The 27,368-nt window shown below is 49.2% G+C and overlaps 1 protein-coding gene across 4 annotated transcripts; it reads right to left on the bottom strand.

Annotated features, from left to right (window-relative positions):
- Positions 1-536: 536 nt before the first annotated feature.
- On the bottom strand, positions 537-27,354 carry LOC311591349 (cell adhesion molecule CEACAM6-like). 4 transcript variants are annotated; one of them, XM_084770865.1, is made up of 12 exons: positions 27,237-27,354; positions 27,017-27,103; positions 18,854-19,213; positions 15,141-15,419; positions 14,095-14,349; positions 10,814-11,089; positions 4,944-5,067; positions 4,561-4,686; positions 4,087-4,139; positions 3,409-3,440; positions 2,089-2,191; positions 537-1,772 (listed from the first exon to the last, which is right to left on the bottom strand). In XM_084770865.1, the coding sequence occupies exons 2-12, from the start codon at positions 27,075-27,077 to the stop codon at positions 1,549-1,551; spliced, it is 1,893 nt and encodes a 630-aa protein (XP_084626991.1). In that variant the 5' UTR covers positions 27,078-27,103; positions 27,237-27,354; the 3' UTR covers positions 537-1,548. The 4 variants fall into 4 exon arrangements, 2 of the variants coding, with proteins under 2 accessions (XP_084626991.1, XP_084626992.1); XR_014777074.1 differs by having other exon boundaries at positions 542-614; positions 1,092-1,772; positions 27,017-27,333; XR_014777075.1 differs by having other exon boundaries at positions 551-616; positions 1,100-1,772; positions 27,017-27,333.
- Between the last annotated feature and the right edge of the window lie 14 nt (positions 27,355-27,368).

Below are 27,368 nucleotides of genomic sequence, written 5' to 3'. Positions count from 1 at the left end.
ATCAGGGTCCACCAAACTACGGGGAGATGGAAAGACCCCGTTCTGTACTGTAGAGGGTCTAAATACCCTTACAGACACAACCTAGTACAAAGTGTTTCTTGTATGCAGCAGAATGATGGATCCTGTTTTCACAACCATTCTGTCGGCCTGTGTGGTTTCTGGGAGCATTGGGTCCATCAGTGCTGAGGTGTCCATTGATGCTGAGAGGTATTAGTGACCAATGTTAATTTCTGTTATTTTGATTTTAGTGGTGTAAGTGTGTGTTTGTGTGTGTTTCCTTTTTTCTGGTGTGGAATTATTTATTTCTTGTGTTTTGTTGTATATAGTTAACCTCCTTGGGATGGAGATTTCCTTCTAGTATTCTCTGAAGGGGTGGATTTGTCTATAGATATTGCTTAAATTTGGTTTTGTCTTGGAATCCTTTGTTTTTCCATCTATGGCTATTGAGACTTTTGTGGGTGTAGTAGTGTAGGTTGACATCTCTCCCGTCCTTTCTGGCTTTTACAGTCTCTGTTGAGATAGATGTTGGTTGTCATTCTGAAAGGTCTGCCTTTGGGATAGTTCGCCATTTTCCCTGTTGGCTTTTAGTGTTTTCTTTGTTCTGATCAAAAAGACTCTGTAGAAATGAAGGGCAGCAATCACCCGATCCATCCCACCATCATGTCAAAACGCTCCTACTAGGTGACCAGAGGACCCCTCTTCAGTGGCCCAGACCTCCTGCCCTCCATCAAAGACCCTCCCTATCAGGAACCCGCTAAGACAGAGTTGATGCCCCTGTTCCTCATTTTTTTATGTCGCCTTAGAACTGGGAATGATAGTTTCCTGTTAATGGACTACACTTCCCAGCTACCCTTTCGGCCATTCCAGGCCTCTCAAAAGAGAGGAAACTTGCTGCAGCTGTGTCACCTAATATGTAAAGGGTTGTAGCCATCTTTTAGCACAGATAGAGTCAAACAGTCATGTGGGTGTGATGATATCCCATTGCTGTGTCTACCAATGATTGTGGTCCCACCAGCAAATGGTCAAAGCCTCCATTTTTCTGTTTCTGTCCCTTTGAAGCTGCCTCAGACATCAGACATGCAGGGACCCACCTCTCCACCTCCTCTGCCAGGCATCTCTTGAGCACTCGCTACTGTATGAAGGCCGGTGGGGACAGACTTCTCCCTCTTTCTTGATGCAGCCTTTTCATCCTCTACTCTCCTGCCACAGTTGTGGGCAGAGGCGTACAGGGAGACAGATGGAATTAGAATGGAGGATCATGCAATGCTTGGTGGTGAAGACAGTGGGGAATGCGAGCAAGAGAGGAAGTCTGGGCTGTGTAACAGGACTGGACACTCCCCAGTAGGCGGAAGAGCTAGGCTCAGGGAGCTAAGGAGACAGCGGTGGCAAGGAAGACCTGAGAACACTGAGTGGGCAAAAGTCGCGCAGTGCCTCCGGCACTTGCTGGCGGCTTGGGTCACTTAGGTTTGTGGGACTAGAGAAGAAGTCACAGCTGAGGGGTGGGGAGACTGCACAGTGCGGGAATCCCAAATGGACACGCATGGGAGCTCATAGCTCTCCAGCACGGAGAGCTGCAGCCCAGCTGCTGATGACCAGAGCCTTAGCCCAGGAGCACACTGTCACCAACCAGGACTGTTCCAGGTGCAGGACCCTTGGTTTCAAGGCCCCTATGTGTACAGCATGACAGGACATATGTGCAGAGAGACTCGCACTAGACTCCCAGAACTGTACACAAGTCGTCCTTCCAATGCCAGAGATCACATTCCAGGAATCTGCAGACATAAAGAGTCACCTGGATGGTCAGTGGTCACCCGAATACAGCCCAGTATTCTCTGCTACAGTGGACCCACTAAAGCACTCTTGCTGTTGTGGTCTAGAGGGCAAAGTGCTTCACCAGCAATCCCTTGCCCGCTAGCCCCCTGGCCACCTATTCGGTTAACTGCCTCTCTCTCTGTTGACTCTGAAGCCCGGGCTGCAGAGTTGTGTGGGTGAGGGCTTCTCCTCCCTTTTCCCCCTAGTGAGAGGCAGGAGCCTGAGAATACATGAGCAGTGCAGCTAACAGGACAGGTCCCATCGATGTGGTTTTACTTTGCAAGGCCATTGCTCTTGGTAATGGGGATGGGGACACTGAAGTTGGTGGTGTGGGTCGCTGGGCGTTGGTCTTCCGGAAATAATATGAAGCTCCATCCACCTGAAAAGGATGAGCAGCGATCAGTACAGTTGGCTGAGGGGGAGATAGGGAGGTAGGTAGATAGACAGATAGATACATAGGTACACAGATACATACATACACAGATATAGAGATGATAGATCATAGATAGATAGATAGATAGATAGATAGACAGACAGACAGATAGACAGATAGATAGAAAACAACTTGCGTGTCCCTCCTCACTCTCTCTGACTCTTTCCCTGTGTGTGTGCATGCGTGCATGTGTGTGTGTGTGTGTGTGTGTGTGTGTGTGTGTGTGTGTGTGTGAGAGAGAGAGAGAGAGAGAGAGAGAGAGAGAGAGAGAGAGAGAGAGAGAGAGAGAATTGGGTCTCATGTGACCCATGCAGTCCCCATGTTCCTCAGGGCCTAAAGTGCTGTGAGTGCAACACATTCCTGCCTTCTGTGCTGCTGTTTGATCACATCAGGACCTTTGTACACTCGGGCAAGCCATCCTGCAATGGCACTCCATTTCCAGACTTTTCATCTCTTTCAAGTTCCTAGGATGACTTCTTAGTTGCTAAGAAGACAAGGCTCACCAGCATCCTCTCTATTAAGAGGCAGCCTATAGGGTCTGTCGATCTACTGAACAGGAAAGCAGGTCATCTGTGCCAGAGACGTTAGAAAGCAGTACAGAGCCTAATTTAACACGCAGCCTGGGGGCCCCTGTCCATTGTCCTTGCTCTTGAGGGCCTTCCATCGGCAGTGGGCCCTTTGGGTGACACCCACCCTCACTCTTGATCAAGCCTCCTGTCTTTCTCTAAGAAACCGGCCAGTCTCCTATCCAATGCCCTGTGCCTTGTGTGGATTCATCTGTCAGATGACAAGGGACCAGGGTGCAGGGCAGAGGAGGGGACAGAGTGAGGTCCCTGAACCTGCCCCTCTCACTGCTGTGAATGGAATCCTTGCTTTGAAGGCCAGAGCAGGTCCAGATGAGGCTAGACAAGGGAGAAGGGTGTGGCCTTCCTTGTTTGGGTCTGTGCTGGGAGCTACAGAGCTGCTAGCTCTTCCCACCCTTTAACCTCGTTCTGTAGTAGAGGGAATGCAGGTGAGCAGGCCAAGGAAGAAAGAGGCGAAGCTCCTTGTCTGCTGCAGGAGGGACTAAGGTCGCAGAGTGGATCTCACAGCTGTGGCTCCAAGAGACCCCAGTCTGCAGAGACATCTGAGAGGAAACAGGCAGTGCAAGTGGCAACACTCACCTCATTAGGAGAGCTGTCATGGGGTCTGTGACCTGTGGAAGCAAGAGAAGAGTCACCAGGCCATGGAAGCGCAAAGCTTGTGATTTGCAGCTGAAGGAGGTGGCAGTGGGTGGTGTAGATGTGGGGTGGGGCTGAGGGTTGGTGATGCTCATGGTTGGTAGAGAATGTGCATCCTACATCATCTGCTTTACAGATGCAGCTTATTAGGACCAGAGGAGAGGTAACAAGGACAGAGGCCTGGGTTATTCAGTGCAGGAGTTCTCCCAGTCCACAAAGCCTTGCTTATTCTTCCCTCTCAGTGTGTTTGTTGGTGACATGCTCCTGTGTGGAGGAGGAACACAGTGGCCATGACACCCAGAACACACAGCAGAGTGTCCCCTCAGGGAGAATGAATGTCCAGGATCTTCACAGGCCACAGGGAAGGCATTAGGATGAGGAACTGGCTCCTGGACACGTGGTTCCCTCAGGACTGCCTAGGCTCAGTGGACTGATCTCCGTTCAGCACTGACTTGGTCTCCTGTGTCTGGGAAGGGGAGACGACCTACAGCACCTGAGCTCTGAGAGGAGAAGATCTGCTCCGCATGGCAGACAGGAGACTGGGGCTTGTGTCCCGGATGCCATGGAAGGAAAGCAGGTGGTGGAACCTTCTGGTTTCCCTTGGTCACGGGCTTTACATACTTTGTGTGGACAGTGTCGGGTTGTCCTCACTAAGAAGGCTGTTACTTCTTGGCCTAAATAAAGGGGAGACACTGTCAGTGTTGTTTGGTTCCTGAGTTGGGAAGGACCCTGGGAGCTGGTGATTCCTGCTTGGTGGCCTTGCTGTGAGTTCACACCATGGCTGCTGCTGCCCTTCTTGTTGCTGCCTCCTTTCCCAACTAACCAGGGCCCTCCTAGCCTTTGTTCTTTCACCCTGTCCTATTTTTTGTTTTTGTACCTGGTGCTGGGTTGGTACTTTGGGGGAGTATGGAAACCGCATTCAGGAAGATGTCTTCTTTTCATTGCTCTGCACTACAGAGCATAAACATACATACATAGATACATAGATACATACATATGTATACACACACACACACACACACACACACACACACACACACACACACACACACACACCCCTTGCCTCCCACAGTTTAGCAGTTCCTTTCTCCTCACTGGTTGTCCCAGGAGACCCTGATGCTTGTGCCTCCTCTTGATTCTCTGTATGATGTCATCATCTCCTCCTGTTCTTTTTCTCTCTTCTGTTCCTTTTGTGTCTTGTGTTTTTCTTTGGGTATCCGACTAGGAAACAGAGAAAAATAATGAGATCCTTTGTTCTAAACCATACGGGAACGGGAGTACCCTGATCAACAGAGATTGTTTTTTTTTGGGGGGGGGGGTAGCAGGAAGGCCGGGACTTGATGACCCCAAAGAATTTAGTGAAAAGCAGGCACTTAGGAAAGATGAGGAAAAGGCCCATTCTAGAGGCAGGCAGAGGTCAAGAAAGCCATTTCCGGTCCCAAGCTCGGAGTAAATGGAAGAGCGAAGTTCACACATACATGTCCAGTTTCTTGAAAAATGCAAAATATGCCAGGCCTCCTAGGATGGCCAGCCCAGCCAGGACTTCAGCAGCCATGCCAGCAGCAACCAAAGCTGATACCGGGAAACTGTCTGGTGGCTGATCTATCGTGAAAGGATATCAGAAGACGGAATCAGTCCTTTTACGGTGGGCACCAGGAGGGCACTCTCCTCATGCCGTGTGTCCCTGTTTATTTCTTTGGGGGGGGGGGGCACTTTTTGTAAGATGGTCCACTGTGGGGCTGGGCAGGTGAAACTGGATGACAGAATGAAGTCAGGGCTGCTCTCAGTAAAGGTAAAGAGTGAAACCCCGTCTCAGAGCCAGAAAAGGAAACACAAAACAGGACATCCCTCCATCCTGTTGTGTCCTTGTAGCTAGGTAAATGGTTTTTTTTTTTTTTTTAAACATTTATTTATTTGTTTTGTGTGTGCCTGGGCGTGTGCCGTGGGCTGTATGAGACGACCAGAAGACCGCTGTGGGAGTCTGTTCTTTGTAGCAGGTGGATCCTGGGGAAGGAACTCGGATGGTTAATGCCTGACTGCAGCCAGCTTTGTCCACTGAAGCATCCCCATCGCCCCCCCCCCCCAGTCACTTCTGACAAGAGTTGACTGAGATTTGTACGCAGGAAGGGACAGAAAACTGGATAGCCATTCGTACCAAATGGTTTTCCCTCGTGCCGTCTGCAAAAAGCAGCAGATCAGGTTCCTAGGTCAGAGAACTGAAAACTCTTAAGCTTCTAGAAGAAGGTAAAAGCCTCACGACGTTGGATTTGGCCATGGTTTCTTGACTGTGGCAGAAATGCAGAGGCGTCCGTATTAACTGAACAATATAATCTAGGCCTCCTGCAAGCAGAAAACTTTAGGCATTAAGAGCATTGCCCGCCCTCTGATCTGGCAATCTCACTATGCGTCGTCCATACAGAGCAACCAGGACTGTGTGTTACAAACACAGTAGACTGCTTACCTTCTTCTGCATCATCATGGAGCTAAGACACAGAAACTTAAGTGTCCACCAGCAGATGAGGGGGAAAGTGACTGTGCTAAGTAAACATCTTGCCATGCACTGAAAACCTTAAAAAGAAGTAAGTCCTGTATTTTGAGACCATGGATGGACCTGGAGGATAACATGCTAAGTGAACTAATTCTTGCATAGAAAAAGAAGTATTATATGACCTTGCATTATGCGACCAAATGACTTTTCCTGGGGAGATGTGGACTTGCATGTTTCTGTTGCAGTTCACATAGGGTAACAACAGACCAAAGAAACCATTTCACACAAGTTTAACTGAGGGAACTAGTGAGATTATTGGATAAAGTACTCACAAGAATATGAGCCAGGCGGTGGCGCACGCCTTTAATCCCAGCAGGCAGATCGCTATGAGTTCGAGGCCAGCCTGGTCTACAAAGCGAGTCCAGGGCTACACAGAGAAACCCTGTCTCGAAAAAAAAAAAAAAGAAGAAGAAGAAAAGAAAAAGAAAAAAGAGTATGGGTGAGGGCCTTGTGAAGTGCATAGGTTTCAGGAGCTTCCTGAGATGTGTGAGTTGGGGGTACCTTCCTGAGCATTAACAGCTTGTCGACTCTCAGGAAATGGCTGTATGCCAGCTACTCCTTGTTCTGCCTTGGCCCCCTGAGCCATGGGGCAGGGGTGGGGGTGGGGTGGGGGGGTGGATACAGCTGGCTGATAATTTCCTTTCATCCATGGCCACAAAACAGTCATCTGTTCTCAGTGTCTTTGCACAGCACCTCCACTATAAAAACGCTTTTTCCTTCTGTGTCTGATGGAGGTAGGCAGCAGCAGTAACTAATGGCTGTAAACAAACTAACTTCCAATGCAATCTGACAGGAGCCATTTCAGCCATTTCAAACACAATACTATTAGTGGCCTCCTCCATTGGGCTTCTGCCCTCTCGAGCCACGGACTTTTAGCAGAGGTTTCTGTACCAGATGTGAGGTCTCTCACGTGTAGGGGGTGGGCGGGGCGTGGGGATGGGGCCGGGGCGGGGCTTAAATCTAACTGGAAAGCATTTGGGTGCCTACTGAAGCGGTCTGTCACTGTTTCGCCAGCAGGCCCGCCCACCTTGCCTGGGGCAGCACCCTAGGGTCCATAGCCAAGTGGAACTGAGGGGTGAGTCTTTCCTTTACTAACCGTTGCGTTGCGATTCCTTTGCGTGTACAACAGAAGGATAGTTCCAGTTCAGTTGTAGCTAAGGACTTGCCATCTATTTCCGTCAACAGTAGCAGGCAAAAGCCTGTATGGCTTCCTTAGATAACAACCTATCAAGGGTAACTCCCATCTGGCACTGAGGTTTCTATTCAACAACCTCATGGCTGTGAGAGCGTCTTCTTTTCCCATTCACACAGGGTGCCCGCTCGTAAACTCACGAAAGCCTGCCTTTCCTCTCCCAATGCCTTTTGAACATTGCTGAGACAACCAACCCAAGGTTAGCCTTTATGTAGTGAGGCCTCCATCCACTCAGAGTAAGTGACAACTGATGGCAGGCAGCTCTGGGGATATTAAGAGAGAAGTTAGCAAGGCCTCATCACTTAGTAAGCCCATCGCTTCCTCTGTGGTTTTTGTCAACTCAGGGTGATATTGAATTCATTGGTATGGATGGGGGACACTTCCATATTGCTCTCCCCAATTCACAGATGGTTTTTCAGAAACCCTTCAGCCACTTTGCAGCTATGGCTTGAACTACTTGGCATAGCTCAGCCTCAGGGGCCATAGACCACGGCTGGAAAGACCCTAGCCTGGGCAGACAGAACCCACATGAGTTACACTTTACACCACACGCCCTGGGGCGATAACTGTGTGCCCTAGGCCAAGCCTAATCTTCTCAAGTTTCCAGTCATCTGCGTTTCTTTGGAGCTGCTACGGGTGTTTTAAATCAAGGACACAGCATCTGGGTTTCTGTTCATTGTTTCCCAGGCTCCTCTGGCTCCTCTTGGGCTGCTACATTCGTCTTTGAGTCACCTGGGCAGAGTCTTTAGTGCCTTTTACCATCTGCGGTGGTTTGGCCAGGACCGGTCCCCGTAGCTTCCTGTGTTTGAACGCTTGGTCCATAGGGAGCGGCACTCTTACGAGGTGTGGCCTTGTTGGAGGAAGTGTGTCATGGTGGAGGCGGGGCTTTGAGGGCTCACATGTTCAAGCTACGCCCAGTGTGGCACACAGTCTCTCCCTTGCTGCCTGTGCAGCGAGATGTAGAACTCTCAGCTCCTTCTCCAGCACCATGTCTGCGTGCGTGGACTAAACCTCTGAACTGTAAGCCAGGCCCAATTAGGAGTGGCTTTTGTTATTGTGGTTGTTTGTTTGTTTGTTTGTTTGTGACCGTGGTGTCTCTTCACAGCAGTGAAACCCTAAGACTGCACCCTTTCTCCCGCCGCTCTTGTTTGCCTAGTTGCATCAGTTGCTGCTGCTTTCAGCTGTGACAGAACTTCTGCCTCACAAAGGATGAATCCTACCTCTGCCAAGCCACCGAAGCCCTCCTAAGCTTCTTCCTTAATGCACCGCTCTTCGGCCCAATACACTGGCTACAGAGTGCTACCTTTGCGTAGCCAACTCCTTTCTGCTGTCTAATATATTGCTGGGTGATGTTAACAGCGCGCCTCATAGCTCATCCAGGCCAGGCAGTCAGGGACTCATTTCTGCCCTAGTCCCCTCAGGTCACACAACCTTTGTCTCAGGACAGATGGGCGCTTGACTTCCCTCTATTTCTCTGCTTCCAGATCTGCTCGCTGGGCCTAGAGCTTGCGTTGCTTGTTTAAAGGCCTTTCCCAGCGAGCAGTTCATAGGCTGAGCACTCAGCGATCTTCATGGTTTCTTATATGGAGCCTCTGTTAAGGCTTCAGTGCCCTGAAATGTGTGTTCCTTCCCCCACCCCACCCCACTCCTGTGCGTTCCCCCCCCCCCCCCAGGGTTAAAGGTCAGACACAAGGAGAGTCTACCACTTCTGCCACATTCTCTTTCTCCTTGCTCTCGGTTGGGTTCTGAGGGTTTGCGTCTAGAGTGCAGACCTAACTGGGACTCTGTTGCACCACATCGGGGCCATCTCATCCTCTCCCCCACCCCCACCCCCACCCCCACCCCCACCCCCACCCCCACCAGAGACTAATGGAGACCGTCCACACGCCTTTGCCTGTGGTATCCCTCTCTCATTCAGGCAAAGTCTTGGTGGGAAGGGGAGGTGAACAGTACCGCCACCAAAACAAAGGCATCTGCTTACGATCTTGTCTTGGATGCTCTAATCTACTGCATGCGAAAGATTCTGTAGCCCATGGAGCAGTGATGCCGTGCCACCCTTTTCACCAAGGCCACATGAGCACCCCCACTGTTAGAGGAGGATGTGGTCACCCTGGGGTTTGCCTCGCTCGCTCTAGTCTCAGTAGGTTTGGCCACGGTTGCATGCCCTACTACCCATCCCACGGAATGGGTTGCCTCCAAGATGAGCCGTCCCCACACCGCACGGAGAAAGGTACCATACTGAGAGCAACTCAACAGATAAAGCCATCTTCACCTGGTCACCCCAGCTCCATGTCTTGGCATCCTTCGCTGTGGCCATGTGGCTCCTCCTCCCCAGCTCATCTTTGGTTCTGGCCACCTTTACTCAGGTGCCACTTGTGCCATGCAATCAAAGAGGCATTGACTGCATTGGTTTTTATCCGAACGGAGCCCGGTGAACCGGTGGGTTTGTTGGAGTTAGTTACAGGAGCACAGGAAAGGGCTTATTTAGCAAGGGCATGGAAGCCTCAGAGGCAGCCACATCACTGACAAGCTCGTCTCAGTGTGGGTGACTACTCATGAAGCTGCATCCCTGGAGCTCCCTGTGCCGCTTGGGCAGGCGGCTTGGTGAGTGGGAAAAGCCTACTCCCCTTGAGATGGTAACTCTATACAATCTCAGGGAGAAAAGAGGGAGCGGTGATTGTTAGTTTCAGAAGCTTCCTGAGACTTGTGAGTTTGCTTTCCTTCTGACCTCAACCAAACCAAATGTTTATTTCACAGGAAACAGCTAAAAAAGCTGAACTTCTGCTGGGCCACAGTGGCACGCACACCTTTGACGCTAGCCTTTGGGAGGCAAGGGATTCTATATCCCACTCAGCAGTTACTTGTTCATCCGTGTTCATTGCTGCTCTATTTGTAGTAGCCAGCAATTAGAAACAGCCTAGACAGATGCCTAGCAGCTGACGGGTGCGTTGTGAAAATGTGGCACATTTACACGGTGGTACATTTATTCTTTGCACAGTGCTTACACTGGATGCTAGAATCTGAACATGACGCACAGTGCATGGGATGACATACAGACTTGCATGGAAATAAGAGCATCCACAGATTCTGATATCTGCAGGTCTCCTGGAGCCAGTTACCCATGGATACCAAGGGTCACAGGCCTGCCTCAGAGCTTACCTCCTAGCCACACAGTAATTGGGTTTACTGTTTGGGTTTTTTTTTGTATACAATTTAGAGACAGGGTCGATGCTCTGTAGCCCAGGCTGACCTTACTTTCCATCCTCCTGCCTTAATCTCCCAAGTGTAGGGTACCACATTTCACTATTTGAGTGTCTCAGCTGATAATTCTCCTCCCTCTGTCCGTCTATTTATTTTGCACAGCATCGGTGGGAAAAAAAAATCCCCCAAATAAGAGGCCTTGGAGATGGTACAGTGGGTACAACAGCTGGGTGAACAAGACTGACTGTCAGAGTCAGCTTGTGATTCAGGTAGAGGTGGAAAGAGAGAACCTACTTTATAAGCTTTGCTTTCTGACCTCCACACATGAACTACGGTACCCGTGCTCTTCCCAATAAGAATCCCACCCCCCTCCCCAGTAAGTTGTGGGAGGGACCTGGGTCACTCACAGAGCACAGCTAGGTTGACAGGGTCACTCGTCCTGGAGACGAGGGGGTTGGAGACCTCACACTGGTACATGCCAGCATCCTTCTTTGTGATCGGGTCTATGGTGAGCCTTCTGTTGTTCCAGGAGAACGTCACCCTGTCTGTGGCCTCCAGCCTCTTATTATTGAACATCCACCAGATGGACACTCCGGTGTTTTCTGACACACAGGTCAGGTCCACGAAATGGTGCTCTAGGACCGTTCTGTTTTTGACTTGGATGTGGGGCTTTGGCAGTTCCTCTGTGAACAAACCGAAGAGAGAGGGATCAGCTACAGGGAGTCTTTTCTGTAAAAGTTACAGCCAGCTCTTGGGGGCCCAGAGAGGGAAGGGTAAGATGTTGTCGCTAACACTGTGGAGAGCCCCCCCCGCCCCCCCCCCCGACAGTCTGTAGGGAGAGGGAGGGGCCTGCTTGAACCTCCACTCATCTCCTGGGTCTCCTGACTCGACCCTAGGAACATGTCTGTAGCTTCCACATCAAGAATCCCTTCTAGGCTCCAATTGTCCAGCATCTTCACTGTCAGGGAATTCTAAATTTCCGTACAAAATAATAAGTTTCATTATGACGTTTCCGAGAACTGTATGTCAGTATACCTCATTCCCACTCATATTCCGCCATTACTCTCATTTGTCCCCTCCCTTCTCGATGGCCACTCCATCCTGCCAAATTGCTTCTGTTCTGCTTCACTTCTCATGTCCATCCATACATTGTGCACAGTCTATGAGGGTGTATGTCATTATCAGCAATGCCACAGCGGGGATGGGGTGGGGGTGGGGGGGGTGGGGGGAGGGGAGATAGGAAATAAACGTTGGTATTTAGTTCCCTATAAATCTTACTGGATACTAATTTACTTGGTCATAGAACAGGCTTGCTTCATTTCTTGTACATCTCTTCACATGTTAGCGTGTCTATGAGGGTGTGCGTCGTTATCAGCAATGCCACGGTAGGAGTGGCTGTGCAGGTAACCCCGTTGCGCTGGCTTAGGTGGTTGTGGAATATACACTTGGTTATGTGTGGTAGTCCTGGGTGTTGTTGTTGGTGGTGATGGTGGTTTGTTTGTTTGTTTTCTTTTGAGACAGGGTCTCTCTGTGTAACCCTGGTTGTCCTGGAACTCGCTCTGTAGACCAGGCTGGCCTCGAACTCACAGCGATCCACCTGCCTCTGCCTCCTGAGTGCTGGGATGAAAGACGTGCGCCACCACCATCCAACTTTTTCTTTTCTTTCTTTTTTCTTTTTTTTTAACTTTTTTAGTTTTGAAGAACCTCAATACTGACTCCACAGGCTCCGTGTAGTAATTTAAATTTCCATACCCAGTATATAAGATGCCCACTCCACGCCACCTCTCCAGTGTTTGCTATTTGTACCCTTGATGACAGCCGCTCTGACTGGGGTGTGCTGAATCTCAGTGTACTTTGCGTTGCATTTCCCTGATAGAGACCTGTATGTCTTCCTCCATGCTTCTTACTGACACTTGGTTTTTGCCACAGCACCATCTCAACTCACTCGTCGTTTATAAATTACATGGCTCCTTTTTTTTTTTTTTTTTGTCCATAATTAAAACCTCATTGAAAATTTAACATCAAAAGGGAAATTAAACATATGGAATGCTTCAGGAATTTGGGTGTCATCCTTGTGTGCAACCATGCTAATCCTTGCTTACCCCAGTTTCAGCCTATGTGCTGATGGGAACCCTGTGTCATCTTGGTGCCTCGCGCAAAGTGGCAGAAGCATTTTATGGGCATGTTGGAAACTTCTTTAAAAAAAAAACAAAAAACTTCTGATTTCATGTAAAATTAATTGGGTGTTTTTGTCTTGTTTTTTATGAATGATTTTGTGTGTGGATTATTTATGTTCAGGTTTTGAAATGTATTGTTCAATGTTTTCTGGCATCCACAGTTTCTGCTGAGGATTCTGGTATTCTTCTGACAGGCTTGCCTTTGTAATTGAGTTAACATTTCTCCCTTGCAGCTTTTTGTAATTTGTAAAGAGTTTCTGGCATCATGTGTCTCCTGGAGGTCCTTTTGTGATAATTCCTCTTTGCATTTCAAACTACCTATTCTGTTCCACTGTCCGTTTCATCCCTTAGCTTTGTCATATTTTCTGGTAGAACTCCATCGGAGGGTTTTACTGTGCGTTGAGTTTGTGTCTTAGATTCTTCTTCAGTCTGGTCTGTTGATCATGTCTCAGAACAGGCCAGTGGGCCAGAGCAGGGATACTATGTTTCCCTCACCGAGCTTTGGGGTTACAAATGCATGCTGCCCAACCTGGTTTTACATGGGTGCTGGCGAGGGAGTGGGCACAGGGGATCTGAACTTGTTTCCACCTGTTTGCAATGGCAAACACTTGATCGGCTGAGCCATCTTTCTAGCCTAATCTCCTTCCTTCCCAAGGAGTGATGCCACAGTGAAACCATCTGTTCTCTCTGGGGCATCACAGGTACCACCTGTTCACCACCTCCCGACACATTTTTAGGGCCAGGACCAGGCTTAGGGAAGTCTACTCCAAAGCTCGCTTTTTCCTCATTCTCATCCCATCTTTTTTTTTTTTTTAAGATTTATTTATTTTATTTATTGTATATCAGTGCTTTATCTGCCAAAGAGGGCACCAGATCACATTACAGATGGTTGTGAGCCCCCGTGTGGTTGCTGGGAATTGAACTCGGGACCTCCGGAAGAGCAGGTGGGTGCTCTTAACCCGCTGAGCCATCTCTCCAGCCCCCCTCTCATCCCATCTTGATTCAGATCCTGGCCTATTCTAGAACCAGCCAGCGGACAGGAGCAGAACTGGGGAGAGTTGTGAATTCCTGCCTACCATCTGTTGCTGGGGTGATGTGTTACCATCCCGCAGGTAGGAAGAAACAGCGTGACCATGCCCCAGCATCCTGGCGCTCCTTGTAGATTATGAGTGTGTAAAAGACAAGAGGCGACACGGAGGGGGAAGGAGTTACAAAGTCCCTTTATTCTCCTCCTCCTCCTCCTCTCTGAGACAGGCTGATGATACTGCCTGAGTACTTGTAGGGTTTGGAGCACCCCTCTCCTCCAACCCACGCTGAACCCCAAGTCATCAGAGAGAAGTCAATGTATTCGGGGGAAAGAGAGTGCCTCTTGGGTCAAAGCACCTCAGGGGAGGACTAGGGTTTGCATGTGACTACGAATGCAGCTGTGCAGTTCCTTCCTCCCCCTTTCTTTACCCCCCCCAGACCCCACCCCACCCCCAGAGATTCCGAGGTTACAAGAAGCCACTTACCAACTATCGTAATCTCTTTGACTGTGGAATTGTTGCGGCCGGTTGCTGGGTTACTGACAAGGCAGGCATATAATCCATTATTACTTATGCTGGTCTTGTGGATAAATACCTCTTCTTTAGAATTCCAGGGTTCACCATTGATAGTCCAGGAATATTGTGCTTTGGGGTGAGACTCTGCCTGGCAGGACAGCCACAGGCTTTTTCCTTCCTCAAAGTATTTGTCGGGGGGAAATATCTTGGGGGTATCTGGGCCATCTGGAGGAAAGAAAAAGACGCATGATGATATGAAAGGATGAAGAAAGAACCTGGTTGGTGTAAAAGGCCAGTGTGTGTCCATGACAACCTTGCTTTATAACACGTCCCAAGCAGGTATTTCTTTTATGTTTTGTTTTGTTTTTGTTTTTGGCTTTTCGAGACAGGGTCTCTGTGTAGCCTTGGCTGTCCTGGACTCACTTTGCAGATCAGGCTGGCCTTGAACTCACAGAGATCCGCTTGCCTCTGCCTCCCGAGTGCTGGGATTAAAGGCGTGGTGGTGCACCACCATGCCTGGCACAGGTATTTCTTTTTTTTGTTTTTTGAGACGGGGTTTCTCTGTGTAGCCTTGGCTGTCTTGGCGTTGCTTTGTAGACTAGGCTGGCCTCGAACTCACAGAGATCCTCCTGCCTCTGCCTCCCGTGTGCAAGGCCATGCCCAAGCAGGTCTTTCAATTAGATCAGTTGGAAAGCAATTGTCTCACAAGGGCTCACACCCCTCTCTCATACTCAACAAACACACACACACACACACACAAAGGATCCGCCCACATTCTGTTGATTAAAAACCTTAAACCTGTGGCTGCCCCTGCTTCCTAGCACTAGGTAGTGATCCCGAAGCCTCTCCAGAACGAAGTAGCCCCTCCACCATCTGGGTAAAGCCTTGGCCTGCCAGCATGTGCCCAGAGCAGATGATGTGGCCAGTCTGGTTCAGGGACAAGAGTCGGCGTCCTGGGCCCAAGCTATGGATGTCTATTGGGCAGCTGGGACAGGAGAAGAATGCCAGTTACTCACAGAACACATCCAGAGAGAACGGGGTACTACGAGAGGCACTCAGCGGGTTCTTGGCTTCACACTCGTAGGGTCCTTTGAAATGCCTCGACACCTTGAGTAAAGTGAGAGTCGTGTTACCCTGAGACAGGATGGTGGCATTATCATCTGCAAGCTGCTTACCGTTCAGCTGCCACAGGTAGGTTGTTTTCAGGAAGCGGGGCTCGCAGGTTAACTCAACAGCGTCTCGACCCTCCACGGCTGTGGTTCTATTGCTTCTTACGGAGGGTTTGCTCAACAGAGCTGCGTAGGTAACAGAAAAGAACCATCTGTGGGCAGGGAGAGGTGGCTCAGAGGTGAAGAGCGCCACCTCCTCTTCCCGAGGTCCTGAGTTCAATTCCCAGCAACCACATGGTGGCTCACAACTATCTAGAATGAGATCTGGTGCCCTCTTCTGGCATGCAGGGGTACATGCAGGCAGAACAATGTAAATAAGTAAATATTTAAAAAAAAAAAAAAAAAAAAAAGGACCATCTGTGTGGTAACCACAGGGTGGGCCTCTCTCACCCATCCACCAAGAGGGAGGACCAAGAGGGAGGACCACAGACAGATGCACGAGGCCTGGGGCACTGAGCCACTGCACCAGGTGTGGGAGAAGAACTGGCTTCCCCACACATGAGCTGATTTGCCGTGTTTGGCTGTGGACTGACCCAGGAACGGCAGCAGCAGTCCCACCTGGCTCTCCTGGCCCATACTACCTGACCTTAGAGCATGGGGTGCTTGAGTCCCTCAGGATGGGGCACTCTCCACTGCTCAGCCTCTGCATGAGTCCCCTGAGGCTTTGTTTTCAAGGCTGTCATGTTGGTGAGTGACCATGGGGCATCCCATCCCCCACAGTTTATCCTAAGCATTAGATGGGTGACCAGGAAAACCATGCACAGAAGTCTTGAAGCAGGACTGACATCAACTCTGTGCTAAGCCTCGATCTCAGGGTTAGAGTCCCTCTACAGGGACAGCACCGCTCACGGGGAAATCTGCCTTGCCCATTACATTAAATGCAGAAACATAACTCGTCCCCGTAGTAAGGTTCAAGGAGGGGATGTCCACAGCTGCTCTGGAGAGTTGGGGAAAGTGCACAGGAGCCAATAAATGCATATGAAACACTTTATCCCTTTACCTTTGACCCCAGACACCACAACCAGAGCTGTATCAGGCTCTCCCCGATGGGGCAAGTTGACAGCAAACTCACAGATTTGAGCTGACAACAGCTTCCAAGTGCCACCGTGTAAGAGGACTCGGTGACACCCCTGTGGAAGTGGGCCAGCCTTGCCTGAAACAGTTCCCTCTTGAAGGGTCTAGGAAGCAGTGACCTGTAGGGAAGGAGCCAGGAACTTTGTGGCTTGCAGCCTGTCTCCCTAGAAATCCGTAGAGCGTAGGTGGAAGTCATTTCTCTGCCTGGTCTTGCGGCTTATAGCACACGTCAGACACCGAAGAGCCCTGGGTCAGACTCAGGCCGATAGAGCTTTGGCTAATGGTGGTGTCTCATTGAAGCTACAGCCTCCTCCGTTTACTGCAGTTGCTAGTGATCCACAAGAGGGTCTTGGTAGGAAGGGAACTGGACCGAAAGGGGGGTGAGGGGGGAGCAAGCTGGGAAGAGGAGGCGCAGTCCCACTTGTGATGAGAAAGGAATGTGATGGACAAGTCAGCAGAAGGATCCAGGGGTCTTACGAGCGACATCTAAGCTCCCATAGACCACAAAACCCACAGCTACCTCAGACGTAAACCAGAAATTTGGAACTAAAAGTCCACTCAAGGAACGGCTGCTGGGGTGGCCTTAGGAGCTCGTGTTCACGGGAACGGCGCAGGCTCAGCCTCCAGGATGAACAGAGAGTGGGTATGTCTGCAGGCCTCCGCTCTACATGTTACAGAACCTAAAACTCTTTAAGAGTTCACCTACTTTACTCCCTGCTCACCCATCAGTATGCAGTCTGAGCTGGTCTAGAACTTTTGGCGGTGCTCCCTCCCTGGCCTTCCGGGTGCTGGAATTAAAAGGCTGACACCATCTTTCTCGGCTCCCCAAACCGCCCCCCCCCCCCATTCTTTATCGCCAAGCTATCAGGAGTTGACAATCGTTGGCATCTGTTCTGGGACCAGCGTCTAGAGAAGAGGAAAAAGTACTGTCTTTTCTTTTATCTTCTAAAGGGAGTCACCCCCACCCCCCAGGCAATGAATCAAAGAAATGTGTGATTTTTTACATTGAGTAAGCCTGCATGTGTGCCTGGAGGACACAGCCCGGCCATTCTCTTGATTTAAGTCATTTTGTTGCAGAGTAAAAAGGATTATGGCTAAGCAGTGGTGGCGCACACCTTTAATCCCAGCACGCTGCAGGCAGAGGCAGGTGGATCTCTGTGAGTTCCAGGCCAGCCTGGTCTACAGAGTGAGTCCAGAACAGCCCAGGGCACAAAGAGAAACCCTGTCTCGAAAATAAATAAACAAACAAAGGAAAAAAATATTGTATGTGTGCTCTGACCTATAGACCAGTCTCTCCCCCAAGCCTGTCTATGAAGAAAGTACCTGACCCACCAGGGCCCCAGGGGCTTCTGAAGGCATCCAGCCATAGAGGCGAGGATGTGGCTGCAGGTGGCATCTGGTCCTCTGACCAGCACTCATGCCCTGGGTGGCCCAGATTCAGCAACTGCACTTCCTCGTGCTTTGGATTCCTTTCAGCAGGGTAAGTGTTCTGGGATCAGTGTCTCATCTCTAGATAACTCTCACAGTGCTCACCACCTCCAGATCTTGGGGAAAAGACCGACTTGGTGAGGATCCAGGTCCCTTAGGCAGTCCTTAGTGGGTCCTCCGGGTCCTCCTCAGAGCCATGTACCTGGGACTGAGAGCAGGTGTGGGGCAGAGCTTCCCCTGCACACCAGCCTGCTTTGTGCAGCTCGGATGCAGGGGAAGGAGGCCCCTCTTGTGAACTGTTTCCACGGTGTGTCCTACAGTGAGTGCTGTAAGCCCAGTGAGGGGCCATGATGCAGCCCACCCTCTGTGTGTGTGTGTGCGTGTGTGTGTGGGTGTGTGGGTGTGTGGGTGGGGGTGCGCGTGTGTGGGTGTGTGTGTGTGGGTGTGTGTGTGGGGGGGGGTGCGTGTGTGTGTGTGTGTGTGTGTGTAAGAGAATGTATGACTGTGTATGTGAATACGTGTGAGTATGTGTATGTGTGTTTGTGAGTGTGTGTATGTCTGTGAAAGTGTGTGAGTGTGTGTGTGTGGGGGTGGGTGGGTGGGTGGGTGCGCGCGCATGTGGGTGGGGGTGCGTGTGGGTGTGGGGTGTGTGTGTGGGGGGGTGTGGGGGGGTGTGGGGGGTGCGTGTGTGTGTGGGTGTGTGTGTAAGAGAATGTATGACTGTGTATGTGAATACGTGTGAGTATGTGTATGTGTGTTTGTGAGTGTGTATATGTCTGTAAAAGTGTGAGTGTGTGTGTGTGTGTCGGTGGGTGGGTGGGTGGGTGCGCTCGCATGTGGGTGGGGGGTGTGTGGGTGTGGGGGGGTGCGTGTGTGTGGGTGTGTGTGTAAGAGAATGTATGACTGTGTATGTGAATACGTGTGAGTATGTGTATGTGTGTTTGTGAGTGTGTGTATGTCTGTGAAAGTGTGTGAGTGTGAGTGTGTGTGTGTACATGTGTGTGTAAACTGCAATGAACCCCACTCTGTTGCTGGAGACCATAGGCGAGATCACTTACGGTATACGGAGACGTCCACAAACATTGATTTTTGGCCAAAGTCTGCAGAATGGATGTTTAGGTTGTAGACCCCAGATTGCTCCAAGGTGACATTGTGTAACATCAGGGATCCATTAGGGTGCAGCGTCTCTCTGCCGCTGTACAGCTTTCCTTGTCTGGCTTCTTGAGATTTCCTGTCATACATTATAATCAGATCTTGGTCCAGCAACCCTTCCCCTTTGAACCAGCGATAGGCTGAAAGGTTGTCTGGCAGGTTGTGAGCAAGTAGGTGGACGGTCTTCCCTTCCAGAGCAGCAGGAGGCCTGGACTCTACAGTGGGCTCTGCCATGGTGGGTATGCTACAGATGGTTAAAAGTGAGGCTAAGGGGGAGGAGAGAGAAAGACATTATGATGTGGACCCTTTGTGTGTGGAAAGAAGGGGCCCTGTGTCACGAGTAGGCGTGTGTGTGTGTGTGTGTGTGTGTGTGTGTGTGTGTGTGTGTGTTTCCATCAGCCCCTGCCACTGTTGAGGTCAGCAGCATGACCTTTATTCCCTCAGCTTCTTCAACCTGTCACTTGTTCTAGAGCATCCCCCTCAGTTCCTTTACCAGTCGCCCCCTCGACTCTGTCCTCAGATGCACGCTCACATTCAGGCATCCTGGGGGGCACGTAGTCCTTAACCACCTCTTCTAGTGACCCTAGATTGTGGGGAGTGGATGAAGTCCGCGAGTCAATGTGTATTGTTAACACAAGCACGGCCATGTCAAGGACCCCCAAGACCCCAAACCCAGGAGAATGGCAATGCCAATTGCCTTAGGGATGGCAACATCTTTTTCTGATCCATATATGGATGTTACAAATGATTGCATGCAGAAATGTCCACCACGGCTTCCTCCCTCCAGATGTTTCCTCCCTGAGCGTCTTCCTCCTACTGACGTTAACCAACCCCTCTGCCTTCTTGTCTAGCCATACATCATAATAAGTCTGCCTCCTCAACTCAGATGCATAAAACAAGCACGCCAAGTCACCTGCCTTCCCTCCGCACGTCTCCACCGCGGCCCATGGCCCACGGCCCACCTCATCCCAGTTTTCCTGTGTCTGTGTCTCTGTCCTTTTCTTTTCATGCCCTGGTCACACCAGTCAGGTTTTCGGGACCCAGCCTCGTGGGATGCAGTGTTCGGTCCTCCACTTTCTGACCCTCCCCTGATCTTTTCTGCCCATGGCTTTTGTCAACCACAGAATCCGCTTTCTAGATGGCGTTGGTGGGATTGGTTTCATTCAACTGTTGTCTGAGTTGGCTAATCGGCTCAGATACCTGCAGAGGAAGGAAGCAACACTCCCATGATCCCATATGTTGAAAGTTTAGCTTTGTGACTGTGAGAAAGTTTTTAATGGGTCCAGTTTTGATGTTGCTGTTGTTGTTGTTGTTTTGTTTTTGAGTTACCTTGTGTGGGGTCCCTGCAAACATCAGAACGAAACCCAGTTTAGTTATCTGGTGCTGGGACAAACTTCTGGAGTCTGACTCTGGGTGGTTTATTTTTAGCCATATTTAAGCACAGTACAATTGGGGGGGGTAGTTTCCTGATAACAATTAACTCAGTCCCAAGTAGACAACAAACCTAAGACCTTTTTATGTTGAGACTCTTCACAAAGTACATATGGCCTCTTCCGTAAAGATGGGTTCTGTCGACTCAGAAACAGCGCTCAAGGTAAGGGTGTATGGGGAGTGACTGAGGCCTGTCCCTAAGATAACACAGAGGTCACTTAGGCTGCTGTGAGTGACGTCACTCACGAGGATGAGTTTTATGAACTAAGAAGCAATACTCCAGATTTAGGGGGGAAAGTCTGGGATAAACAAATATAATACCCAAGGGGGGAGGATTCAGAAGAAGCCTGGCCCTCCGGACAGCAAAGGATCCACCAGGTTGTAAACCGCATCCTTTCCCAGCATTCTCGGCGGGAAGACGAGACAAGTCTGGGTGTTTACTGCTCCTCCAGTGCACGAGGGTTCTGTTACCCACTGCAGCCTTGACACACTGTGAGAATCTGTCTCAAGGACACAGAGGCCGCTGGGGATGGATCTGGAGCAGAGGCAGTGGAACTCTTCCTCTCTCTCTTCCTAGTTGCGGGGCACAAGCACTTCCTGTTGGTGAGTCTCTTGTCCCTCTATTCGTCTTTTCCTCTCAGAAGCCAAGAGAAGCCTTTCTGTCCCTTCCTACGATCCTACATTCCCCATGAGATTCCAGCTATGTAGGGAGCAGAGAAAGCCAGGGTGTCTTAAGTCCCGAGAGAATTGCGTGCTGTTGGCACGACAGGGTCATGTCAAGGAACCCACAACTTTAGGCTCAGGACGTCAAATCTTTCCTCAGGGGGCACCAAGAGGAAGCATATGTACACAGAAGATGCTCTCCATAGCTCCTCTACAGAGACTGCTTGTTAGGATTCTGCCTACCTGTGATGTCATTGTCTACCTGCCATGGGGGCGTGGCCCTGCCCAGGGCCATATAAAAGGACAGATCCTCCTCCTGGCTCTCTCTCTTACTTCCTTTTTCTCTATCTGTCTTCCCTTCTTCTTCTTCTTCTTCTTCTTCTTCTTCTTCTTCTTCTTCTTCTTCTTCTTCTTCTTCTTTTTTCTCCTGTCTCTGTCTGGGGTACCCCTTCCCCCTTTCCTTCACCCCCTCATTCTCATTTAATAAACTCCATATCTAATATAATATCTGTTGCCTGGCATCTTATTACCTTATAGCTTATTTTAGTTATAAAATTGGTACCAAACCCCGGGATACAAAATCCAAAGGGTCATAAATCCCATGCCCCCTTTACTGTCTGCCACTAATTGCTTTCTCTAAGGACTGTCACTGCTCCCCTACTTCCCGCTGCCACTGGCTGGGACACAGACTAACTTCGCCGCGCTTGCCCCAGCCACCTGTGAGGAAGCCTTCCCGACCATCTCTTCAAGACTGCCACCGAGGTAAAAGGATGCTCTCTTTGTCTCGGTTTGCCCCAGCAATTTTCCTCCCAGCCTTCCGGAGGCTTCCAGAGACTAAACTTGGCCCCTAGAGCACTGGGCTTCCTGTCCCTACTGCCTGTCTGGGAGTTGAGCTGGGTCAGGTTTAAAAAAAAAAAAGTGCTGCTGTACTGCCACATTGCATGGCTCATTAGAGTTGAGTGGGATCAGAGATGGGACCCCATGGAGTGCACTGGAGGTGGCCAGGGTGCTCTCTGCATGGGGCACCTGCTACTAGCACCCCCTGTCTTATGGCCAGCTTAGGCATCCGCGCTGTTCCAAAGCGGCTGGGCCATTTTAGGGGTGCTTGAGGACTGCCTGTTGGCTCCCCTCCATTTCTCTGTTGCCAGTTATAACCCCAAATTCCTTCTTTAAAAATTCTTATGCTGCCCAGCGTGGTGGCGCATGATACCGCTAATGCTAGCACTCGGGAGGCAGAGGCAGGTGGATCACTGTGAGTTCGAGGCCAGCCTGGTCTACAGAGTGAGTCCAGGACAGCCAAGGCTACACAAAGAAACCCGGTCTCAAAAAACAAAACAAACAAACAAAAATTCTTATGCATGGCTTGGCCATGTGACTGCTAGCTTCTCACCTCTGCCCTCGCCCGTCCCCCTTTCCCACAACAGGTGTGTGCAGCAGATGCACATGTATGAACCGTACTCCTTAAATCCTGCCTACCCGCAGGTGGGCCAGGGTTGGAGTCAACCTCCTGCACGCAGTGACTGGCTCCAGGCCTCCCGACCAGACCACTGACTAGCAGCTGTGCTAGCTCGGTAAATTGTGGTGAAATCTGAGAGAGTCAGATATGTCTGGCTCTCTACTAAAAAAAAAACAAACAAACAAAAAAAAAACCTGCCTCCTTTCTCTAAGGCTGTACTTTCCAACTCTTCAAAAAAAATAAAATAAAATTGTCTCTGATTTCTTTTTCTGCTCTCAAAAAAAAAAATCCGCACGATTGTTTATTGGGTGTGATGTCTGGACCGAATATAAAACTTCTTAACCATAATTAACCTGTTTGTCTCCTTTTAGATAAAGAAACCAACAAGTCTCATTTTATAGTACCCTGGTTCAAAATGTTTCTTATTTCAAGGTTGTAAAGGTCCTATTCAAATGAACAAGGTAAATGCTGTTTCTCTCACCGGTCAACTGACCTGGTATAATGTTCTACTGTGCTGATGTCCATTTGTTTACAATGCTAAAGCTTTACTGTTATGCTCCACCTTCATTCTCAGAGCCTAGAAATCACTGCCTCAAAACATGTTTAACTGGGCTGGAGAGATGGCTCAGTGGTTAAGGGCACCACCTGTTCTTCCAGAGGTCCTGAGTTCAATTCCCAGCAACCACATGGTGGCTCACGACCATCTATAGTGTGATCTGATGCCCTCTTCTGCAGATAAAGCACTCCTATACAGTAAATACATCTTTTTTTTAAAAAAATGTTTAACTCTATTTTCTAAATATGATGTTATTAACCATACAGGAAACTGTTCTATACTCTTTTTATGGACTGTGTTTGTGTTTTTAAGGCTCCAAGTTATCAGGGATAAAACCTAAGCTCCTAGTCTTTGATTATTAAGGTTTTATAAATGATCAAGTCCTTTAACATATTCAAAAATGTACTTTTAGTCATGCTAAGAACCAATGAGATTAATTACGTTTTCAAGGTCAAACATAGAATGAGATCATAGCATTCAGTTTTACGTTTGCAAAGTATAGTTTAGAGCAAATACATAGATACAAAGATCACTTAACTTAAAATATGCTAACCCTTCTCAGGTCTCTGATCACATTGACAGCTAAGCTGACGTTAGCTGGATAGCAAGAAAACAATTAACTCCTTAGCCTAAAGTAATCTGCCATATTAGTTCATTGGTCAACTCATTCACTAGTTAAAAACTACTAGATACTAGACCTCTCATTTAAAAGGACAAACAGAGTTGCCTTGCTCACAGACCTCAGGATAAAGATAACCAGGCTTCAGATACCTTCCCAGCCCTCCTCCTATGCAGGAGACCAAACTTTAAACCTCACTCCTAAAGCAACTGTCAGATCTAGATACAGTGTATTTTATTACCAGACTTCTTTTAGCTAAAGGACAGTGACCACTTACAGCAATTTCACCTATATCTTAACGTGCCCAGAAAGACATTTTATAAATGTTAGAAGGTCTGAGAAGGTAGTTTACAAATGTTGGAGGGTCCAAGAAGGTGTTTTAAGGTTATACATACAAACTGTACATGTTAGAGGGCCTAAGAAGGTGTTTTCATGAGTATTGGAGGGTCTAAGAAGGTGTTTTAAGATTGATACATGCAAGTTATGCATGTTAGAGGGCCTAAGAAGGTGTTTTAAAGTTGTATGTGCAAGTTATGAATATTGGAGGGTCTAAGAAGGTGCATTAAGACTGTTGGAAGGTCTAAGAAAGGGTTTCAAGTTGGTAGATGGAAGTTATGAATGGTAAAAGGTCTAAGAGCGTGTTTTAAGTTGGTAAATGCAAGTTGTGAAGGTTAAAATGTCTAAAAGATGTTTTATTCATCCTTTTGCTGTGCTATTGTATTAACTGTTCAGAGTGTTGGCCCTGATGAAGACCCTGATGAATACAGCTCTGTTTTTTTTTTTAATCAAACTATGGTAAAACATTCCACTACACAATCTGCTATTGTATTTCCATGCTCAAGATTTTAAATTTCCTTTTGTTTGTCTTTCTCTTAAAATGTCTCTCGTTGTACTAAAATTATATACACCCGGTGTTCTAGACAGACATCTTTCATGATGGATGCTGATGTTGAAGTGAGCCTTTTCCCTCCTGTTTGTTCTATAGGAGATTTCTGTCCTCCCCATGTACTGTTCCACAGATGTCAGGAAGGCTTCTGCCTTCCCTCAGCTCACCTCAAAGAGTATTTGTGCATTTAACACAGAGTTCTTTCCCCCAAGCCTCTGCTCTGCTGCATGTCTGCCGCCTTTTCCCACACTGTGTGCACATCTAACATGCATGCTTCCCTCCAGATTACAAACAGTGATGATGCTAACGTGTCTAAACCGTGTCTCCCTTTATGAACTTAACAGGGTTCTTGTAAGCTACAGAAAATCCATCCCTCGGGTCAAATGGAATCCAGAGAAGTACTGCCAATCAACAGCCTACATTTCCTACCTATCTCTGATGTCTCCCCCTTTTCACTGGCTTTGGGACTCCCCTAACTACCTGATTGCCACCTTCCTACACCGTCACCAGCTGAATTCCCCCTTCCTACACACGTCCACCAGGAGCAGAGGTACCCAACCCCGATCTGCCTGACTGTGCCTGGTCCATCTCGCTGACCTACAACTAGGACAGTTTTCACTGGGTGAGAACTGTAGAGCCAGCCCCCTGCCGCCAGCCCTCCCTTCCCCCCTCCCTCCCCACCTCACCACCCCCACCCACCCCCCACCCGCGCCGCCCTGTTTGCCCACTGAAAATTCCTAGTGCACTAGGCGGGTGCTGTGTCCCCAGGTCAGCTCAGTTGCAGAGCTGTGCTTTTTTTGGAGTCGCTGGAACAGTCTGTGCACCTGTTTTTGGTTTTGGTTTTGGTTTTTTTTATGTTTGTGTTTTTGTTTGTTTGTTTTTGTTTGTTTGTTTGTTTGAGTCACTATCTGTTCTGGGATGCCCTAATGGATTACTGGCTTCGCCCACCCCATGGGAAATGTCCAGTCACCTATTCCTCCTAGCATGCCTCTAGGATGCCTTCTGAAGAATTTCAGATCCCTGTACTAAGCTTACACGCCTCTGCAACCAAACTTGGGCAGATCCAAAACTAACGCCTTTTAATTATTGCCAGCCATCGGGTAAATGGAAGGAAGCTCCCTGTGTCAAACCTTTGCTTTCCCAAAGTTCTCAAGCATTATCAACATTGTCTCTTTCCTTATTTTCAAGCTTTTTCTCTTTGCTCTCCCAAGAGTTTCAAATGTACACCTAAAGGGAATTTTCTCCCTGACCTATTAACTTTGTCTTCTGCCCACATATATGTTCCAGTGTCCTGCCAGACTGCCTCTATCTGAGACATCGCCAAAGCAGCTACCCACAGGTGCTCCAGTCCAACCTCACCGATGTCGTCAGCTGGACCTGCATTGTCCCTCCCAGCCACAGATGTTCTCAGACCCTGGACAGCAAATGCAGCAGCCTGTTCTTCCAGAACCTGGCCAACATTTCAGCCTTTTAACCCCCCATCGCTGCCCTACTGTCAACAGGAAGTAGTTAAGACAGAAGTAGTTAAGATGATTACTTTGCCCTTTAGCTGTTTACAAAAGGCTGAAATGCTGTGCTCCAGGTCCGGGACAAACAGCTCTAGGCTCCCCCAGGACTCCTCAGTCCCCGTCTGCTGCAGGACATGGCTGACACACCCTGCCCTACACGCTAAACTTTCAGGACAGAGCTTTTCCTTCCCCTTCACCACATCGTCTGGACATTTTTGTCACTATTGCTTTTTTAGCTCTCTCTTTTCCCCTTACATGGCAGCCAAAATCTGCTTCCAGTGAACCTATATTCATATATTTCAACTTAATATATATATATTAACCCAACGTTCCTCAATTTTTAATTATAGGAAAAGGGAGGAATGTTAGAACTCTGCTTCAGTCTGCCTCCCTGTGATGTCATTGCTTACCTGCCACAGGGGCGTGGCCCTGCCCAGGGCTGTAGAAAAGGATCCTCCTCCTGGCTCTCTCTCTTCCTCTGTCTCTTCCTCTGTCTCTGTCTCTGTCTCTCTCTGGGGTACCCCTCCCCCTTTCCTTCACCTCGATGCTCATTTAATAAAATACTCATCTAATATAATATCTGTTGCCTGGCATCCTATTACATCTTATTTTAATTGTAAAAACTGCTGCTACGACATTTCCTTTCCCCTTGATCCAACTGTTTCCCACAAACCCAGTCTCCTTGTTCAGCTGAGGGTAACAACTCTATAAAACACACACACACACACACACACACACTGTGCTGCCCTGTGCTGTGGTTTCTCCATGTGAGATCCCAGTCCACCCAATCCCAGCTTTCCCCTGTGTCTGTGTGTCCGTCTGTTTTTCCTTCGTTTCCTTGCCAGCCCAGTCTGGTCCATCCCTGGATCTGTGCCGGACACACCCCCTGGTTGTGGCACAGCCGATCTCTTCACCATCTTCCTGCCCACCCCTAAGTTTGTCCCCCTCACCTGAAAGCAGGAGCCCCTGCCAGGGGACACACGTCGGGAGAAGGGATGAGGGGGACTCCATGATCTGCCGTCAGCTTTGTCCTCCCCCTGTGAGGAGGAGCCTGGTGTCAGTTCTGCTGCCCTTTACCTCTCTGAACACAGCTCACTCTGGGGCTGGACATTTCAGGGTCACGTGGGCTCGGAAGAGGACCTGTTGTGAGGGCTCGTCCCTGTTTCCTACCCTTTCCTCTCTCTTCCCTGGGAGAGTTTTCAGTTCCTCATCCCCCACGGACTGCTGCGGGCCTTTGCCAACTGTTTTCCCCAGCCCCTACCTCTGCTGTGTCCTAGGCCTGGGGGGGGGGGGGAGGCTGTT

The sequence above is a fragment of the Acomys minous genome (genome assembly GCF_964271855.1).
Source record: "Acomys minous genome assembly, chromosome: 20".
Lineage (NCBI taxonomy): Eukaryota > Metazoa > Chordata > Mammalia > Rodentia > Muridae > Acomys > Acomys minous.
The sequence above is the reverse complement of the archived record's forward strand: the minus strand, read 5'-3'. Positions and strand labels throughout refer to the sequence as shown.

Coding starts and splice junctions, on each gene's coding strand:
- LOC311591349 (XM_084770865.1), bottom strand. CDS start 27,077: ATGGAGTCCCCCTCATCCCTTCTCCCGACGTGTGTCCCCTGGCAGGGG. Junction 15,420..18,853: donor TGTGGACGTCTCCGTATACC/GTAAGTGATCTC, acceptor TTACCTACGCAG/CTCTGTTGAGCAAACCCTCC. Junction 14,350..15,140: donor GTTCTCTCTGGATGTGTTCT/GTGAGTAACTGG, acceptor TCTTTCCTCCAG/ATGGCCCAGATACCCCCAAG.